At 39.2% G+C, this 21,458-nt stretch overlaps 1 protein-coding gene across 2 annotated transcripts in view; it reads left to right on the top strand.

Annotated features, from left to right (window-relative positions):
* DNAH6 (dynein axonemal heavy chain 6) overlaps positions 1–21,458 on the top strand; it is a 330,576-nt gene that overhangs the window by 130,453 nt on the left and 178,665 nt on the right. For both annotated transcript variants that reach the window (XM_030920632.1, XM_030920633.1), the window contains 4 exons: positions 2,677–2,814; positions 5,408–5,575; positions 8,624–8,772; positions 10,150–10,257. In XM_030920632.1, the coding sequence (XP_030776492.1) occupies positions 2,677–2,814; positions 5,408–5,575; positions 8,624–8,772; positions 10,150–10,257 (563 nt within the window). The remainder of the gene's footprint in view (positions 1–2,676; positions 2,815–5,407; positions 5,576–8,623; positions 8,773–10,149; positions 10,258–21,458) is intronic.

Genomic DNA, 21,458 nt, shown 5'->3' with positions numbered 1-21,458 from the left:
TTCATAAGTATCCCTTGGAAAGTCTCCACATATGCCAGGACTTACGTGTATCCTAAGTATGAAGACCATTCCCCTACAATATGGAAGCATTCCGCAGCTTTGTTGTACAGAACACCAACTTGGTCTTTAGTACTGTCCATGAGTATCATTTAGTACTATCATTCCATGAGTTCATTCAACTTCTCTTACCTTGGCTATATTATTACTAATTTCCAGGGACTGTTTCTTATCTCTGACTAATTTCTTTTTTTAGAGTATCTTGTTTTATTTTAGGAATGTGTTTCCCTCCCAAATCTCTCTGAGGATTCCATTTCAATTTTGTAAAATTACTTTCTGCTCCCTAAATTATCTCCACTTTCTCCAAAGTTGCTCATTAGTTTACTCTTCTCATTCCTTCTCTTTCTTGAACCTTCACCTATTGGTTCATAAGGATAGATGAAGGACTAATTTAATTAGTGCAAACAGCTTGTTTCCCCCAAATGCCCCTTCCTTGAATGAAAGAGCTACCAAGAGCTCTGTGGGAGTAGAGAATGTGTAGCCAGCAGGCTTCTCCATAGAATGTACGCACACCAAGCAGCCAGTAAGTGAGAAAGCCCACATCGAATGCCAAATAATAAGGATTTTCCTTCTAATGTAGTACATTTCAGTGGGTTTCACTTTCTTTTATTATTTTTGAATCTCAGTGACTGAAGTGGAAGTCTGGAACCGTCTTTCTCTCCTTGTCTCTGCTTTCCTTATCTCCCAAGCATAATGTCATCTCCCAGTATCTCCTAATATTAATATCTCCCCAAGGCAGATCTCCCCCTTTGTTTATGAGGCAGTCCTTCGTTTTAGCCTGGTGGGGATGTCAGCACTAAAATCGCAAGAGCCCTGTTTACTCTGCTTGGGGTGAGAGGAAGGAAGAACAGAGAGAGGAAGGAAGAACAGAGAGAGGAAGGACCCATAGACCCAATCATTCCAAGTGTGGATCTTTGCCTAATTTCCAAATATTTCTGTAGAGCCTGTGTCTGCTTTTCTACATGTATGTATTCATGTTGCATGTACTCCAACTTGCATGTATTGATATTGGGTTTGGAGTTTCTTGGAGGCATCATGAAGGGCATTACTCCCCTCCCTCTGTTTTGGGGCTGCAGTTCTCCCTTCTCAGTTGGACAATCTGTTTCCCTGTACTTTCCATATTCCAGCTTTTTTTTTCAAAACTTTCTTCCTGCTGGTTTCCCTTTCCATTATGTTTTTATCAAGCAGGTGCAGGTATAAGTGTGGACACAGAAAAGGAGAGAGAGATGCACATAGAACTATCAGTCTTTCTGTGATTTGTGGGAATCAGAGGAAGGGGAAGAAGTAGTATGTGTTCAGTTGACCACTTTGAAATTTTAAAACCATTAGTTCTACTACTAAAGAGATAGATATGGTATAACGCAAGATTTGTACACATGCTTAACCAATATCTCAAGTGCCCAAAAGAAATGCCACACTTTAGATGGCACATTCTTATTTTCCTCCACCATTAGGATTCTGCTGTAGAAGAAATTAAGAATCACTGCCATAATCTGCACAGGTGTGCCTTCTGCTCAGTAGTCCTTGTGTGTGTCTACCATGTAGAATACCTTCTAAAGACAATGAAAGCTTCCATTAGTAAAATTTTTCAAGTTTTTTTTTTTTTTTTGTACATTTCTGTGCCACAATTTTTTTTTATTATTATACTTTAAGTTCTAGGGTACATGTGCATAACGTGCAGGTTTGTTACATATGTATATTTGTGCCATGTTGGTGTGCTGCACCCATCAACTCATCAGCACCCATCAAGTCATCATATCATGTATAACTCCCCAATGCAATCCCTCCCCCCTCCCCCCTCCCCATGATAGGCCCCAGTGTGTGATGTTCCCCTTCCCGAGTCCAAGTTTCCTCATTGTTCAGTTCCCACCTATGATTGAGAACACGCGGTGTTTGGTTTTCTCTTCTTGTGATAGTTTGCTAAGAATGATGGTTTCCAGCTGCATCCATGTCCCTACAATGGTACCAAAACAGAGATATAGACCAATGGAACAGAACAGAGTCCTCAGAAATAATACCGCACATCTACAGCCATCTGATCTTTGACAAACCTGAGAGAAACAAGAAATGGGGAAAGGATTCCCTATTTAATAAATGGTGCTGGGAAAATTGGCTAGCCATAAGTAGAAAGCTGAAACTGGATCCTTTCCTTACTCCTTATACGAAGATTAATTCAAGATGGATTAGAGACTTCAATGTTAGACCTAATACCATAAAAACCCTAGAAGAAAATCTAGGTAGTAGCATTCAGGACATAGGCATGGGCAAGGACTTCAAGTTTTTTTAAAGTCCTTAAGTTTGTATGTTCCATATGTTAGATTATTTGACAATCTGTCAAGTATTTGCAGAGGTGAGTGGAGGTTATAAACAAGAAGGAAAATTGGTCACATTGTCATTTTGTTTAAAAATAAAACAGATTCAAATCACTTAGAGAGACTCAAAAAGATATTTCCTCTTGTAGAAAAGTGTTTACTTCTGACGTAGACCAGTATTCAAATAAAACTATTGCTTATTTGCAGATACCATCTGTTTTTTTCTTTAATATTTCAGCTCAAAATTTAATTTTTGAAGGAGTTGAACTATGCAATACAAAGTTGAACTGCTTTATTTTGATTTCAGATGATGGGGCGCTTCTTCAGTGGCTTGGCACAATCAGGGGCCTGGTGCTGCTTTGATGAATTTAATCGAATTGACATAGAAGTTCTGTCCGTCATTGCGCAGCAACTCATTACCATTAGGAACGCCAAAGCAGCAAAGGTAAGGCACTGGGCAGTCGACTTTCAAGGTAGCAATCCTTAAGTTTGTCATTAACTCACAGAATGTTACATTTTAGGAAGGAGATGCTGAAAATGTTAGGGAGGAATTCTGGGGAGCTCAAGGGGACTTGGCTCTCCAGAGCTCACTGGACTGGAAAAATCCAAGGAATATGGGGTGAGATGAAGATACTGAGTGGTCCTATTATTTAAAATTTGTTTGAGCCCCTTATAAGCATGCCTCTAGAGAAGGGATTTCATATTCAGAAGCGAATGGCAATGAAGGTTGGGACCAAGTCTCTACCACTCTGTGTTGACCTTTGGAGATCTGGTCACAATGGGCAGCACTGGTGTTCAGCCTCTACAAACCAAAACAGCACTGCTCCAAGCCCTGCGAGGGCCCCCACTACTCCCTTGGCCCTTTCCAAAGAGCGCCAGACCTCCTCTCAATCCACCAATAAGGGTTCATCCTGGCACAGCACGGGGGACTCTGGACTCAACTCTAGCTCCAGAGGCAGAGGCTATCTCATTGGAAGGTGCCCTGATAAGAGTTGTTAAATATTTTGATTATCGCCCTCTGCAAAAAAGCGAACTATAGAACTAATAAAAAGCAATCATGACTTGGACTATAGTGAGCTACTAAATTGTGTAAGTCATTGTGGTATGTGCTCACACTTCTTTCATCTTACACCAAACCTATGTGAAGTATATGTCATTTCCCCCAAGGTAATAGGTGAAAAGAATTCAAAGTTTAAAAACTATTTTCATATACATCAAAAATTATCAGACCCTAAAGTCTAAGCTCCCTTACCTGGACCCCCTCATGTTCCTGCATACTCTGGGGAGGCCTACATTAAACGCAAGATCTTTAAATACAGAGATAGCATACTCTGTATTATGCAAGTTATTATCATCTTGTTGAGCAGTTCAGCGACAGCAAAGTGTATGGAGTAAGGGGACGGGGACCAGAGAGAGTAGAGGCAGAATTGAAGCTTTGCCCCCTGGAGAGCAGCCACGTGAGGGCAGAGAAAGACAGGAGAGCATCTACAGATAACCAGCCTCGTCCTCAAGCTGCCAGTGCCAAATAAGACCGTTGGAGTGGGGTATATAGCTTGGAATAGATAAACTAAACCACAGAAATTGAGAGGTTTGCTAGCACAAGCAATCATTCAGCAGCAGCAGAAAAGGTCTCCAGTTGTACCATCCATTCTCTCCTCCAGGCTGCAGCACATCACCCTACTCCATCCTGATCTTCCCTGTATTCCTCATGTCTGTTGATAGCACCTTCATCTAGTGGCCCAACTAGAAACCTGGAACTCACCTTGGATTTGACCCATCACTGTCGATCCCAGAATCTAAGCCATCACCAAGTCCTGTTAATTTTATCTACTAGATGCCTCTCCTCCCCACTTACACCTCTTGAATTCTGGCTCTCATCATGTCCCCAGTGATCATTCCTTACTAATCTCCCTGTCTGTAGCCTGTCCAACCTCTCTGCTGCCAACTTCAATCCTATCACTCTGCTTAAAAGTCTTCTCTGCTTCCCCACAAACATGGAACAAAATCTAAATTACTTAGTTTAGTGTGCAAGACTCCTGATGCTCAGGCCCAGCCTAGCTATGCTTTCTGGAACTTTGCCCTTTAGCAAAGTAAATTGCCGGTCATTTCCGGAACATGCAGTGTTGTTTCTTGCTCCTGCTCCCTTTTCCTGGAATGGCTGCCCCTGTTCCTTCACCTGAAACATCCTTCTTCCTTCTTCAGATCCCAAGCAGGTTGCCTACTACCCCCATGGGCTTTGCACACACCTGCACTGAAGCATGTATTGTCCTGTGTGGTCATGGTTTCCAGGTTGATTGCAGACAGCAAGCCTGGGAGTTTCTGGAGATCTCAAGAGTGAGGCTCCTTCAGCTGTGTGCCTCCATGCCTTACCTATTGCCTCACCTGCAACAGGCACTCAACAAGTGTTTGCTGTTAAGTAAAAGTGAAGGGGTGGTAACAAAAACGGTGACAGTGGGGCCTCAACAACTCAAGAACTAAGATTAGGTTGAAATTTCTTGGGGAATACCAGAAAGTGAGAGTGGAGAAGGTTTAATGGTCAGTAAGTCCAAGATGAATTTAAAATTAGTGGGGTATGGCAGGGCATGCCTGTGGTCCCACCTACTTGGCAGGCTGAGGTCTGAGGTGGGAGGATTGCTTGAGCCTGAGATGTCAAGGCTGCAGTGAGCTCTGATCATGCCACTTACACTCCAACCTGGGAGACAAAGCAAGACCCTGTCTCAAAAAAAGAAAAAAATAGAAAGTTGAATTGAAGAGGCTCAGTAAATGTTCAGACCTAGAAGATTTCAGGACTTGACTAGGAAGGAAGAAACAATTTGGGCAAGTCAGGTGCAGGGAGGCAGAAATCAGGAAACACAGAGCCCAGAAGATATTGGAAGCAGACAGGACAGAATCAGAAATGTTCCCTATTGTCCAACAATAGTGTTCAGTAGTCTTTGCTTTAGTGCTTCATTACATGAGTCTTGCATTCGAGTGATAATTAGGTGAAAAATTTTACAAGTGTCTGGAAGAGTGTTAACATATATTCTATCTTCAAACAGCTCTCTAGATTCATGTTTGAGGGGCGGGAAATAAAGTTAGTGAAGACTTGTGCAGCCTTCATCACAATGAATCCTGGCTATGCAGGCAGAACTGAATTGCCAGATAATTTGAAAGCCCTGTTTAGACCATTTGCGATGATGGTTCCAAATTATGCCTTGATTGCAGAGGTGAGCATCACATTATAAAGCAGCAGAAATGTAAACTTGTTTCTTTTATTTACCGTTCAATTCTACCAAGGTACAAAGTTTCCTTTGTGAATGCCACAAGTAATGGTTATACATTATTTAGTGTAGATATGATTGTTATCACATGGAATGTTAAGTCCTGCATGTTTGTTTGTTTACTGCTATATCCGTAATACCCAGAATGATATCTGGAATATGATAGGCCCCTAAAACTGGAAAGAATCAATGAGTTTAATTAACCAGTTCATTGGGGTTTTTCAGTTCCTCTCTAGGAATTAAAATGTCTGGATTAGTTACAAAAACACAGATTATTTTTATTTCTCTTTGCACGTTATTTTTTACTGGAGTCAAGGGATGTTGAGTAGAAGCCTCCTCACTATGAGGTGGGTGGAGATTGGCTTATAAGTCTGTATCAACTTAGTCAAAAAATCGTAATCATTAACAAATTAATTATTTATAATCATGTTTGTTTTTTCTGTATCCACTTAGGCATCTTTCTATTTAAACTGGTTTTAAATAGCCAAGAATTTAAATGCTAGCCAAAAATTGATGTATTTGACCAAGCACAGTGGCTCAGGCCTGTAATCCCAGCACTTTGGGAGGCCAAAGCGGGAGGATTGCTTGAGTCCAGGAGTTAGAGGCCAGCCTGGGCAACATGGTGAAATCCCATCCCTACAAAAAATATAAAAATTAGCCAGTCTCATAACCCAGTCTCAAAATAAATAAATAAATATTTAATTAATTAAAATAAAATAAATTTTTAAAAAATTATTGATATATTTAAATTTTTCACTTTTTTTAAAAAAAAGAAATAGGGTCTCACTAGGCTGCCCTGGCTGGAACCAAACAGAGGTCAAGCAATCCTCCCACCTCAGCCTCTAGTAGTTGGGACTACAGGCACATGGTACTACATCCAGCTAAATGTTATACATATTTTTCATGGCACTTTTTATTGAGGTACAATTTATACACAATAAAGAGCACAGCTCATAAGGGTGTAGCTCAGTGAATTCTTACGCATGCATTCATCTGTGTGACTACGAAGACCAAAATATAAGGCATTTTTAGGACTCCAGAAGGCCCCTTGTGTGCTCAATGCTGCATTTCATAAGAAGGGACACTACCCCTTTAGGATGGAATTTCTCAGAAAATTCCTGTGATAACAGCTAATTTTAAATATTCTTCTATGTGAAATAAAAGTAATTGCTTAAGAATAGAATAGACTGTTCCAAATCCTATCATTAGAAAAATTACAACCTATATTAGTGTATTAGGTCTTTCTTGCATTGCCATAAAGAAATACCTGAGACTGGGTAATTTATAAAGAAAAGAGGTTTAATTGGCTCGTGGTTCTGCAGGCTGTACAGAATGGTGGTGCTGGCATCTACTTGGCTTCTAGGGTGGCCTTAAGGAGCTTTTACTCATGGTGGAAGGTGAAGCGGGAGCAGGCACTGCACATGGTGAAAACAGGAACAAGAGAGAAAGAGTGGGTTGGGGGGTGCCCCACACTTTTCAATGACCAGATCTCAGAATTCACTTACTATTGCAAAGCAGCACCAAGCCATGAGGGATCAAGGATCCACCCCCGTGACCCAGACACCTCCCATCAGCCCCACCTTCAGCACTGGGAATTATGATCCAATGTGAGATTTGGGCGGGGATAAACATCAAAACTATGTCAATTAGTATAATGCTTATGGCAGCTCAGGGGTCTGCCATACCCACTGTGGGCATGGTGGGGTGGGGGGCAGTTAAGGCAGGTAGTATCTTTACTCTTGACCCTCTCTGCAAACAGAAAATAAATGACTTGCTCAGTGTCCCAACCTGGTAGGAAGAAAACCAAGCTGAGAGCCCAGTCCAACATGTTGTCCACATCTCATGCTTTGTCCTATTGTTATGTTACTCAGTAATGGATTGGACAAATTTAAAAGTCTAGTCTTCTGAGTGCTATTCCTATTATTTTTAGAGTTTAAATGAATTAGATTCTGTTGTCAGTATTTTTTTTTTTTTTTTTTTTTTTTTTTTTTTTTTTTTTTGAGACAGAGTCTGGCTCTGTCACCCAGGCTGGAGTGCAATGGCACTATCTCAGCTCACTGCAACGTCTGCCTCCCAGGTTTAAGCAAGTCTCCTGCCTTAGCCTCCTGAGTAGCTGGGATTACAGGCTCCTGCCACCATGCCCGGCTAATTTTTTGTATTTTTAGTAGAGATGGAGTTTCACCATGTTGGTCAGGCTGGTCTCAAATTCCTGACCTCAAGTGACTCACCCATCTCAGCCTCCCAAAGTGCTGGAATTACAGACGTGAGCCACTGCACCCAGCCTGTCAGTAAATATTTTTAATCACCTACTGTGTGCAGAGCACTGTGTTAATCAGCAGGGATAGGTCTGTAAACAAAACAGACACCAGTAAGAACTCTGCATCATTCTAAATTCTGCATCTGAAGCCAACTGCAGTGTTTCAGGCAGATTATAAATAGAAAAAAGGGTCTGCATCCAGCTCCACTGTCAAAGACACTAAGCATCATCTGATTAATTTAACCAAGGATGCAGAAACTTGTCAGAAGAAAGGCAGAGGAGAGGCTGACGATCTTTGCATGGCTTCCCTTGACTCCTCGGGAAACTAAGAGAGCTAGTAGCAATCACCTTCCACTAGGGTGGTGTTCCTGTCGGATCAGAGAAGCTCAGTTCTTGCTTTTGTGCTCAGGCCTAATGACACCATCCAACTTTCACGATGGGAACATTTTCAAAAGCTGTGCTCTTCTGTTCCTTGAACCAAATGTTCCCAAAGCTACATCTTCATCTACAGATGGAAAACAGAATCAGTGCCTAGGTATCCCCATACAATAGTCTGCCTTCCAGTTTCCTGTGGCACAGAAAGCCTTTTTCCCTTCAATTTTTATGTTTCTTTATTAAAAGACATAACAACTTGGGAAGGTATAATGCTTAGAGTCAATTTTGACTATGTTGGTATCATGCTAATACATTGTTATCAATACAATGTAATAAGCATTGCATTATTTTTTCTATTCTAGGTAATCCTATATTCTGAAGGATTTGAATCCAGTAAAATATTAGCAAGAAAAATGACTCAGATGTATAAGCTTTGCAGTGAGCAGCTGTCTCAGCAGGATCACTATGACTTTGGCATGAGAGCTGTGAAGTCTGTCCTGGACTTGGCTGGGTAAGAAACCAAAGTAGTCGAGTGAAATCCCAAACCATGTGATCAAATGCATTAAATGGGTAACTCAGGAAAGGCTCTCAGACAGTAAGTGATTAGTAAATGTTGGCTGCTGCTGTTGTCATCATTCTTACCTTGACGCTCCTATGACAAAGTGACACAGGCTGTCTCTCCTCATCCCATGACAGTTCTTCACTGTGAGTCCTAACATGGTTGTCCTCGATAGAAACTGGCCTCCAACTAGGCTTTGGAGAACATTAACTTCCCCTGAACTCAAATTCAAACACTGGGTTTTTGTTTACAAAAGCCTTTACTACCTTAAGATGGTATGACTGGACTTAAAAGACACATAGTCTGTTATGCATATGCAACAAAGCCAGTCGTACATGTTGCCTGAGAAAGCCTCAAGAGTTTAAAGAAACTTCATCATTCCAATTCAGTTCAGCTTATGTCTTAGATTTCATCTCTGTCTTTATAATATAGCTCAAGCCTAAACTTTTTTCTAGTGTCTAGTAAAGAAAGAGTCTTTCCTCTTCTCAGGCCCCAACTTTTCTCTTTATAACTTCTTGAAACTACTATATATGGAATCCCCAACTTGTCCAGAGCCTCTGAGGAGACCTATTTTATCTCTAGTCCTTCCTTTCAGGCCATGACTCATTGGCTCAGGTTCTGCACATCCAGAAACCCTCTGCCTGGCTCCTGCATCACTGGGCTCTGCACGAATCTCCCTGCACTTTTCTACCCTGTTCTATATTTTAACCTCTCAGATATAGTATGTCCCCTCTTTACAGGATGGCCATTTAAGGACTAGGAATACTAAGAAGTTGAGATACACTTGCACTGAAGGAGCACAACTACAGTCCAGTGAGTCATAGAGACAGACCAATGTGCAGTCATGTAGCTGCGATGCAGGGAGGGCAGCAACAGGGCTGCACCCACCCAAGGTTCGCTGAGAAGGAGGATAGAGGACAGGAGCTTTCTAGCAAAGGGAGCCACTGGGCTGGGTTTTGAGGGGAAAAATAAGAGCAGGCAAAGAACAAGGCAAAATATTCTGGGCAGGCTGAAAAGAAAAGCACAGATATAGGGATCATCATGATGTATTCAAGGAATTATAAATTCAGGTTGAATAACATCGGGATTGGGGAGGATGTTGAGAAGATGTCCTTATCATTCTCGTCAAGGCTGCATAGCCATTGCAGGACTTGTCAGTGTGCTCTGATGGAGATGAACGCTGAGCACACAAGGGAACATGATCCTCTCCTTCTAGCAGGAATCCTCAGGGGAAGGTCTCTGCCCTCCCTACAGGTTTAGAAAATCACAGTCAACCTTATGTTCTTGTGATATGCCTTTAAATATTCCAGAGTATTCCTTTAAATTTAGATCCTTAAAAAGAGAAAACCCAAACCTAAATGAAGATGTGGTGTTGATAAGAGCTTTACGAGACTCCAATTTGCCAAAATTTCTAACAGATGATGCTCTTCTGTTCAGGTAAGTTTCTAGACGTTACCAAGTAAAGCGTGGCTATCACGTAGTGGCAAATGGTAGTCTTTCTTCAATTATTTCTTTCTCTAACAAACTGAAAACTTTCCCATCTTTTCTGGAGAAACTTATTTTGCAGTTTAAGAAATACTCGTTTAAAATAAAGATACTAAAGTTTGGGCATAATTTCAATCATTTGTGTTTTTTTATCAAAATATTAATCACCAGACTATGTGCTATACAAATTAGCATTTGGCCATAAGTTCCTGACCTAAGGGAAGTTTCTGACTCAAAAAAACTCAGACTTGGGACTTAACATAAATACAATTGTTTTTATCCATTTCATTTTTTGTTGTTTAGTTTTACATTTCTCTAAGTTATACATGTATATAGTTTTAAAAAGAAAATAGTTTCATAAATTAGTCACATAGAAAGCAACAGCCCCCAGCCTTTCACCAACTCCAGCCTCCCAAAGACAATCATTTTCTAACTCTTTTATTTATGTATTCTGCTATCCCTCTCCAGACTTCTTAATACCACATTTACACCGTTTCTTTTTCTTTTTTCCTTTTTTTTTTTTTTTTGACTTTTTTCAGTGGTTGCCCTAGATTTTGCAATATACATTTACAAATAATCTAAGCCCACTTTCAATTAACACAATACCATTTCATGGGAAGTGTTAGTGCCTTATAATAACAATTCTATTTCTCCCTTCTATCCTAATTCCTCCCTTCCATCCCTTGTGTCATTGCTGTCATTCATTTTACTTATATATGAACATACATAAGCACATATTAATATATACATAGGCATACATAATCAAATACATTGTTGGTATAACTATTTAGAACAAACTGTTATCTGTTAGATCAATTAAGACAAAGAAAAATAAAAATTTTCATTTTACCTTCAATTATTCCATCTTCCATGCTCTTCCTTTAGGTAGATCAGAGTTTCTGACCTATGTTATTTTTTGTCTCTCTAAAGAACTTCTTTTAATATTTCTTGCAAGGCAGGGCTACTGGCAACAAATTTTCTCAATATTTATTTGTCTGAGAAAGTCTTTATTTCTCCTTCACCTTTGAAGGATAATTTCACAGGGTACAGAATTCTAGGTTGGTGGGGTTTTCCTCATATGTTTCACTCCCCTCTCTTCTTGCTTGCATAGTTTCTGAGGAAAAGTCAAATGAAATTCTTATCTTTGCTCATCTATAGGTAAAGTGTTTTTTTTTTGTTTTTTTTTTTTTCCTTCTGGCTTCTTTCTATATTTTTTTCTTTAATTTTCTGTGGTTTTAAAATGACTTGCCTCGGTATAATTTTTAGGTATTTATCCTGCTTAGTGTTTTCTGAGTTTCCTGGATCTAAGGTTTGGTGGGTGTCATTAATTTGGGGAAATTCTGTTATTATTCTTTCAAATATTTCTTCTGTTCTTTTCTCCCTCTCTTACCCTCTGGTGTTCCTGTTGCACACGTGGTACTCCTTTTGTAGTTGTACCATGGTTCTTGGGTATTATGTTGCTTTTCCAGTCTTTATTCTCTTTACTTTTCAGTTTCAGAGGTTTCTATTGAGGTACCCTCAAGTTCAGAGGTACTTTCCTCAGCTGTGTCCAATCTACTAATAAGCCTATCAAAGGCATTCTTCATCTCTATTATAGTGTGCTGGTTTTGATAATGCATTTCTTTTTGCTTCTTTCTTTGGCTTTCCATATCTCTTCTTATATTGCCCAGCTGTTTCTGCATGCTATCTATTTTATCCATTAGAGCCTTTCACGTATTCATCATCATGGTTCTAAATAATTAGAATCTGTCCAATAATTTCAACATCCCTCCCATGTCTGGTTCTACTGCTTGCTCTGTCTTTTCAAATGATGGGGAGGGGTTGCCTTTTATTATACCTCATAATATTTTCTTGATGGCTGGACATGATGTAGGTTTAGAAATTAAAAAGAACTGGGCCAAAAGTAAATTGGCTATAAGTAATGTAGTGGTAAGGTGCAGCAGGAGGGAAAGTGTTCTATTGTCCTAGGATTAGGACTCAGTCTTTTAATGAGCCTATGCCAACTGTAAGCTTCATAAGTGTTTCTCACTTTTTTTCTCCCCCGTTAGGTGGTACACGGTGACTACAGTGGCCTAGAGTTTGGTAATTCCCTTCTCCCAGTGAAAGGCTAGAGCCAGCTGGAGTTGATGTTTCCCTTCCCCCAGGTCTGTTAGGCTCTGACAAAACTCTAGCAGGTTAGGCTCTGATTAATTATCCTGGCTTCTTCTTATTAGAAAAAGCAGGGTGCTCCAGCCTATTTCATAATGGTTTCTTTTCCCCTCCCCTGCCAGAAGCATGAAGAGATTTCTTTTTTTTTTTTTTTTCCAAATGTGATTTTTTTTTTTGTTTTCATTTCCAACTTTTATTTTAAGGTCCAGGGTACATGTGCAGGATGTGCAGGTGTGTTCCGTAGGTAAACACGTGCCATGGTGGTTTGCTGCACAGGCATTCACCCAGCATCCATTAGCTATTTTTCCTGACCCTCTCCCTCCTCCGACTCCCCACCCTCCGACAGGCTCTGGTGTGTGTTGTTCCCCACCATCTGTCCATGTGTTCTCATCATTTAGCTCCTACTTATAAGTGAGAGCATACAGTATTTGATGTTCTGTTCCTGCATTAGTTTGCTAAGGATAATGGCCTCCAGCTCCATCCATGTTCCTGCAAAGGATATAATCTCATTCCTCTTTATGGCTGCATAGTATTCCAAGGTGCATATGTACTACATTTTCTTTATCCAGTCTCTCATTGATGGGTTTTTAAGTTGGTTACATGTCTTTGCTATTTATAATAATGCTGCAATGAACATACACATGCATGTGTCTTTATAACAGAATGACTTATATATTTTTAAGCATATACCCAGTAATGGGATTGCTGGGTCAAATGGTAGTTCTGTTTTTAGCTCTTTGGGGAATCACTAAACTGCTTTCCACAGTGGTTGAACTAATTTACACTCCTACCAACAGTGTAAAAGCATTCTTTTTTCTCCACAGCCTCACCAACATCTGTTGTTTTTCAACTTTTTAGTAATAGCCATTCTAGGCCAGGCGTGGTGGCTCACACTGGTAATCCCAACAACTTTGGGAGGACAAGGCAGGTGGATCATCTGAGGTCAAGAGTTTGAGACCAGCCTGACCAATATGGTGAAACCCTGTCTCTACTAAAAATATAAAATTAGCTGGGCATGGTGGCACATACCTGTAGTCCCAGCTACTTGGGAAGCTAAGGCAGGAGAATCACTTGAACCCAGGAGGTGGAGGTTGCAGTAAGCCGAGATTGTGCCATTGCACTCCAGCCTGGACAACAAAAGTGAAACTCCATCTCAAAAAAAATAATAATAATAGCCATTCTAACTGGCATGAGATGGTATCACATTGTGGTTTTGATTTGCATTTCTCTATTGATCAGTAATGTTGAGTTTCTTTCATGTTTGTTGGCTGCATGTGTGTCGTCTTTTGAGAAGTGCCTGTTCATGTACTTTGCCCACTTTTTAATGGGGCTGTTTGTTTTTTCTTATAAATTTGTTTAAGTTCCTTATAGATGCTGGATATTAGACCTCTGCCAGATGCATAGATTGCAAAAATTTTCACATGATGGGATTTCTCTCAGATATTTACTCTAAGAACCTGGTTGAGCTCCTAGAGGTAAAACTCACAAAAGATGTGCCCCTCCACCCCATGACTGGATGCCCCTGGAGTTTTTAACTCTCAGACATCTCCACATCTAGCCTAAAGCAATTTATCAATTACAGCTCACATTTTCCTACCCTGGCACTGGCTCCTATACTAGTTTGTTGTGATCCTATGTATGTGACTGTCTGTGTCTCCAGTGTTGACGGCAGAGGTATCTACAGGCATACCTCATTTTATTTCACTTCATTTTATTGCACTTCGCAGATGTCATGTATTTTATAAATTGAAGGTTTGTAGTAACCCTTCATCAAGCAAGTTTATCAGCACAATTTTTCCAACAGTTTGTATTTACCATGTGTATATGTGGCAATTTTAGTAATTCTCACAATATTTCAAACTTTTTTATTATCATATCTGTTATGGTGATCTGTGATCAGTGATCTTTGATGTTACTATTGCGGTTGTTCTGGGAGCACCACAAACTGCACCCATCCATGACAGCAAACTTAACTGATAAATGTGTGTGCTCTGACTGCTCCACAGACAGCCGTTCTGCCATCTCTCTCCTTCTCCTTGGGCCTCCCTCTTCTCTGAGACACAATAATATTGAAATTAGGCCAACTAATGACCCTACAATGGTCACTAGTGTTCAGATGAAAGGAGGAGTCACACACCTCTCACCTTAAATCAAAAGCTGGAAACGATTAAATTTAGTGAGGAAGACATGTCTAAAGCCAAGATAGGCTGAAAGCTAGGCCTCTTGTGCCAAATAGCCTAATTGTGAATGCAAAAGAAAAGATATTGAAAGAAATTAAAAGTGCTACTCCAGTGAATACATGACTGATAAGAAACAGAAAGTAACCTTATTACTGATAAGGAGAAAGTTTTAGTGGTCTGGATAAAAGATTAAACCAGCCACAATATTCCATTAAGCCAAAGCCTAATCCAGATCAAGGCCCTAACTCTCTTCAATTCTATAAAGGGGGGAAAAGTGGTGAGGAAGCTGCAGAAGGAAAGTTCAAAGCTAGCAGACATGTGACTGAATTGCTGCAATCTCATAATAAAACCTGCATGGATGAGGAGATGCTTCTTATAGATTAGCAAAGAAAGCCATTTTTTGTTTGTTTGTTTCTTTGCTTTGAGACAGTCTCACTCTGTCACCCAGGCTGGAGTGCAGTGACACAATTTTGGCTCACTGCAACCTCTGCCTGCCAGGTTCAAGCAATTCTCCTGCCTCAACCTCCCAAGTAGCTGGGACTAACAGGCGCACACCACCACTGCTGGCTAATTTTGTATTTTTGGTAGAGGAAGAGTTTCACCCTGTTGGCCAGGCTGGTCTTGAACTCCTGGCCTCAAGTGATTAGCCCGCCTCAGCCTACCAAAGTGCTGGGATTACAGGTGTGAGCCCACCGTACCCAACCAAAAGTAGTTTCCTGCAATGGGATCTACTCCTGGTGAAGTAGCTAGCTTCAAACTTATTTTTCTAGCTAGCTTCATGAAGTTTCCTTCATGAAGTTGAAACAAAGAAGTTATTTCCATAACATATAAGGTACAAGGTAAAGTAGCAAATGCTGATGTGGAGGCTGCAGTAAGTTATCCAGAGCTAAGAACACTGATGAAGGTGGCTACACTAAGCAACAGATTTTTAATGTAGATAAAACAGCCTTCTATTAGAAGATGATGCCATATAGGACTTTCATAGTGAAAAAGGAGACACCAACGCCTGGCTTCAAAGCTTTAAAGGCCAGGCTTACTCTAGTTAGAGGCTAAAGCAACTGGTGGTTTTAAGTTAAAGCCGATGCTCATTTACCACTCCAAAAACCCTAGGGCCCTTAAGAATTACACTAAATCTACTCTGCCTGTGCTCTAAAAATGAAACAACAGGGCCTGGATGACAGCATGTCTCTTTAGAGAATGGTTTACTGAATATTTTACCCCTTTTCCCGTTTGCCCTGAGAGTACTCATTGGCAGCGCAGAATTTGTACTTGTGGCTGCAGAATTTAACCCGAGATAACTTTGTCAGGAATTATCTCACTTTTATTATTATTTTCACATTGCTCTAGTATACTGACTTTGGAAACAAAAGGCATCATTCTATAGCATTCTGTTTTTAGTAGTGGTATTTCCACTTACAAAACATAGTAATTCTTGATCACTGAAAATGTCAAATCCTAGAAGGCATAACATTCCTATGCATAATGTTAACATTGTTTTTTTAATAGTCGTTGGCCCAAGATTCATTTGATGAATCTGATTTTTCCAAAATAGATGACTCTGATGATTTGGATGATTCTAATGTTAGTTCTGTTAAGAAATAACTCCAAGAACAGTTTTTACATTTTATTTTCACACTGAAAAGCAATCAGATTTCTTTCAGCCTCACAGAGCATGTTTATATAAAATTAAATGAGCTGCCCTTTTTTGTTCTAAATGAGAAAAGGGCTAAATCACCATTGAGAGTTACTGCTCAGAAAAAAAGACTCCTTTTCAAATATTGCTGCTCATTGGCAATGCACCTGGTCCCTCAAAGCCTCTGAGGGAGATGTACAAGAAGATGAATGTTGTTTTCATGCCTGCTAACTCAACATCCATTCTGTAGCCCCTGGATCAAGGAGTACTTTAAACTTTCAAGTCTTATTATTTAAGAAACGTATTTTGTGATGCTCAATCTGCCATAGATAGTGATTTCTCTAATGGATCCAGGCAAAGTTAATTTTAAAACCTTCTGAAAAGGATTCATCATTCTAGATGTCATTAAGAACATTCATGACTCATGGTAAGACAGAATGTCAACATTAACAGGAGTTTGGAAACAGTTGATTCCAGCCCTCATGGATGATTTTGAGGGGTTTAAGACCTCAGTGGAGGAAGTAACTACAGATGTGGTGGAAACAGCAAGAGAACTAGAATCAGAAGTGGAGCCTGAAGATGTGACTGAATTGCTGCAATCTCATGATCAAACGTGAATGGATGAGAAGTTGCTTCTTATGGATAGCAAAGAAAGTAGTTTCCTGAGATGGGATCTATTCCTGGTGAAGATGCTGTAAATGTTGTTGAAATGACAACAAAAGACTCAGACTATTATACAAATATAGTTGATAAAGCAGTGGAAGGGTTTGAGAGAACTGACTTCAACTTTGAAAGAAGTTTTGCTGTGAGTAAAATGCTATCAAACAGCATCACATGCACATAGATATCTTTCACAAAAGAGTCAATGAACATGGCAAACATTATTGTTGTCTTATTTTAAGAAATTGCCACAGTCACTCCAGCCTTCAGCAACTACCATCCTGCTCAGTCAGCAGCTATCAACATTGAGGTAAGACCCTCTGCCAGCAAAAAGACTATGACTTGCCGACAGCTCAGATGGTCATTAGCCTTTTTTAGCAATAAAGCATTTTTAAATAAAGGTATGTACATTTTTTAGACATAACGCTATTGCATGCTTAAATGACTACAGTATAGCATAGCAATAAATTTTATATGCACTGAGAAACCAAAAAATGAGTTGCTTTATTGCTGTATTCACTTTATTGTAGTGGTCTGAAACTAAACCCACAGCATCTCTCTGAAGGATGCTTATATATAAATATACAATTACGTTTCACAATGAATGGTAATACCATGTTCATAATAGGAGCTCATATTTTTATTATCGTGTTCTTTCTTCCTTTCTGATGCCCCAAGTTTGCTTCTTTTCATCGTATCTTTTTGCTTAGGGAAATTCCCTTTAGCCATTCTTCATGGTAGATCTGCTGACTACAAATTCATTTCCTTTTCCTTTATCTGAGAATGTCTTTATTTTATATGCCTTCATTCTAGAGGGATATTTTCCCTGGGTATAGGATTCTGGAGTGACAGTTGTTTCAGTACTTGAAAGCTGTTGTACCATGTACTTCCCACGTACACCATGCAATTCTATGCAGCCATTAAAAGGAATGAGATTATGTACTTTACAGGGACATGGATGAAGCTGGGCACCATAAACTCAGCAAACTAGTGTAGGAACAGAAAACCAAACACCGCATGTTCTCACTTATAAGTGGGAGCTGAAAAATGATGGATTGATAGGTACAGCAAACCACCATGGCACACATTTACCTATGTAACAAACCTGCACATCCTGCACATGTACCCCAGAACTGAAAATAAAACATTTTTTTAAAAAGATGTACCACTTCCTGTCAGCCTCTATGGTCTCAGATGAGAATTTTGCTATCATTCTGTGTGGTTTTTTTTCCCTGTTGGTAAGGTGTCATTTCTTTTTTTTCTTCTGGCTGCTGCTAAGATTGTTTTCATTGTCTTCCGTGTTTAGAAGTTTGACTATGTTGTTTCTTCACATGGATTTCTTCAGGTTTATCCTGTTTGAGATTTGATCAACTTCTTAAATCTGTAGGTTCGTGCTTTTTGGCAAATGTGTGACATTTTCAGTCATTATTTCTCTGAATACTTCTTCAGCTCTTTCATCTTTCCCCATCGTTTGAGACTCCAGTAACAAAAATGTTAGATCTTTTGTTATATTTCCATAGGTCTCCAAGGGCTGCTCATTCTTTTTTCAGACAATTTTCTCTGTCTTGTTCAGATTGGGTAACTTCTATTATTCTGTCTTGCAGTTTACCAGTTCTTTCCTCTATCCCTTCCATTTTGCTCTTGAACCCATCTGTTGATTTTTTATTGTATTTTTTTCAGTTCTAAAATTTCTAACAGGTTATTTGTATATTCTTTTTTCTTTCTTTTTTTTTGGCTGAGATGTCCTTATATTCTTTTGTTTCTAATGTGTTCATAATGGGTTCCTAAAACATTTTCATGATGTCTGTTTTAAGATAACGATCTCACCTGTGTGTAGTCACATGCACCTATAGTCCTGGCTAGTCAGAAGGCTGAGGCAGGAAGATTGTTGGAGCCCAGGAGTTCAAGGCCAGCCTGGGCAGTATAGTGAGACCGTATCCCTTAAGAAATAAAATACATTTGTCAGACAGTTTTAACATCTCTCTCATCTCAGTGTTAGCATCTATTGATTGTCTCTCTTAGTTCAGTTTGAGATCTTTCTGGCTTTTGATATGATGAATGATTTTTATTGAAACCTACTTATCTGAGATATTATGTTATGAGACTCTAGATCTTATTAAACTTGTTTTAGCTGGCTTTTCTTGATGCCACACCAGCAAGAGAAATTAGAAATGCAACTTTGTTACTTCCAGGTGGGGATAGAATTCAAGTTTTATTGATGTCTGGTGGGAGCAGTCATTTCTGCTGTGTAGGGGTGGGAGTTCCAGCTCCCTGGCAGTCCTCCAGTGATATTGTCCTGGATACAAGAGTAGAAATACCTCATTACTGCTCCCCACGTAACCTCCACTGATGCCACAGGGAAGACAGCTTTATTACCCCTGGACAGTGGTAAAAAGTCCTAACTCTCCACTGAGCCTCCTCTGATGCCACGCATCAGAGAGAAGAAGGGGTGCTTCATTATTCCTGGGGAGGGCTGGGAGTCCAGGCTTCCCATATGGTCTCCACTAATACCAAAGGGAGCATCATTACTTACCAGTGAGGATGAAAGTACATCCCTATATGGCCTTCTCTGACACCATGGGGGAATGAGGAGAGGAATTTCAGGAGACTTTTTACACCCTAGCTAGAGTGGAAGTCTGGGCTCCATACTCAGTATCTGCTGGTGTGGGTAGGAATAAATACCCCAGGAGTTTTCAGTGGTGTTTGGTTAGAGTAGAGCAGTTATTGCCTAAAAGTTTTCTGTCTTGCTGGGCTGCCCCTTTCCTGGTCCTTTGGATAAAGGCGGTAAGCTTTTCCTGGGGCTTTTTTTAAAAATCTGTGCCCATTGGCATTTCTGGATTGCCAGGATGTAAAAGACAAAAAGACACAAGAGACTCGACGCTGTTATTGCTTGCATCTTAAGTACCTAGCCAGTCTGCCTTCTCTCTACCTTTCAGAGTCTTCTTTCATTTATCTTACTTAATGTACAGGGATTTTAGTTGTACTTAATGGAAGGAATAAGGAAAAGTAAGTCTGTTCCATCTTTCCGGAGAAATAACTTGGTTGACATTTCTTGATATCAGAGAAATGATAGATTCTGGTACAGCATGTAGGACAAACTAATACTGTACATGTTCAGAAGAGAAAGATCAAGGAGAAACAATAAGACTCATAATATTTAATTGATTGTAACATTTAATACATTTCTATTTTTACAGCTGTTGCTTTTTCAATTAGTTACATATCTTGAGCATCTTTTTCATGTTAGTATATATGCATGAGTCTATTTTTTTTGTACTGCTGCTAGACTGCTATTATATAAGATGGTACTTTGAGACATAATAAACCTATAGAACTATTTTAATGTGAAAGGTCTTACATATGGACATTTAGATTTTTTCCTAATTGTTTTCTATGCTAATAATGAACATTCCTATACATATATCTTTGCACAGGTATGATATTTCTACAAGGGAGATTCCTGAAAGTAAGTTTCCTAGGTCATAGGGTTTGCACATTTTTTATTTAAATAGATTCAATCTAATTGTCCTCCAAAGATGAGTTACCCTTTTACACTTACATACGTGGTTTTATGAAGGTGCCTATTTCCCCATAAGTGTTTTAAAGAGAGGCCAAATGTAGTAGCCTATTTTAATATTCATTTCTGTAACTATTAGAGTCATTGGCTATCATTTCCTATGTTCATTATTTATAATTATTATTCTTGGAGCATGTTCCTATTGTACTCTTACTTACTGATTTATAGAAACACATAACCTTTATCTGTTATAAACATTGGAAATGTTTTTCTAAGTCTCTCATTCATGCTTTAGGTTTGTATATAAAGCCTTTTATCTCACAGAAGTTTGATTTTTGTCTGTTTGTTTTTCTTTTTTCACTCTGTCAACTTCTTTTTACAGTTGTAGATATCCTGCCTTTCTTAGAAAGACCGCCTTACCACAATGTTGCAAAATTTAGCTCTTGTACTTTCTTCTAGTACTTTCTCGTCACTTTATGTAAGGTTTTAACTGTATCACAGATGTATTTGTGTATATAATGTGAGGTAAAGATTTAGCTTCTTTTTTCCCATGGAAACATCTCATATCAACTGTTTCCTATAGAAACAGTCACATTTTTCCTTCCTCCCTTCTTGCATAATACTAATTTTAATTCTATATTCATCTTATTTTTCTGAATAGCCACATACAGTTATGAGCATATGTAAGTGATTTTAGGAAAATTTGAGCTACAAATATAATTTTAAATATAATTTTAAAATAATTATAAATTTTTAAGTGAGATATTTTATAATTTTTTAAATAATTAAAAATAAGTTCATCACCTTCTATATGTTTGGTACTGTGCCATGTACTGTGAGAAATACAGAAAGAAACACAAGAGATACTGCTTACTCCCAAGAAGCTCCCAATATACTTATGAACATTGGTCTACTATACAGGAAACAAACAAAATCATACATGATATCAGAGAAATGATAGATTCTGGTACAGCATGTAGGACAAACTAATACTGTACATGTTCAGAAGAGAAAG

The sequence above is a fragment of the Rhinopithecus roxellana genome, chromosome 17, assembly GCF_007565055.1.
Source record: "Rhinopithecus roxellana isolate Shanxi Qingling chromosome 17, ASM756505v1, whole genome shotgun sequence".
Classification (NCBI taxonomy): Eukaryota; Metazoa; Chordata; class Mammalia; order Primates; family Cercopithecidae; genus Rhinopithecus; species Rhinopithecus roxellana.
Note: the sequence above shows the minus strand (reverse complement) of the source record. Positions and strands in the feature narration are given on the sequence as shown.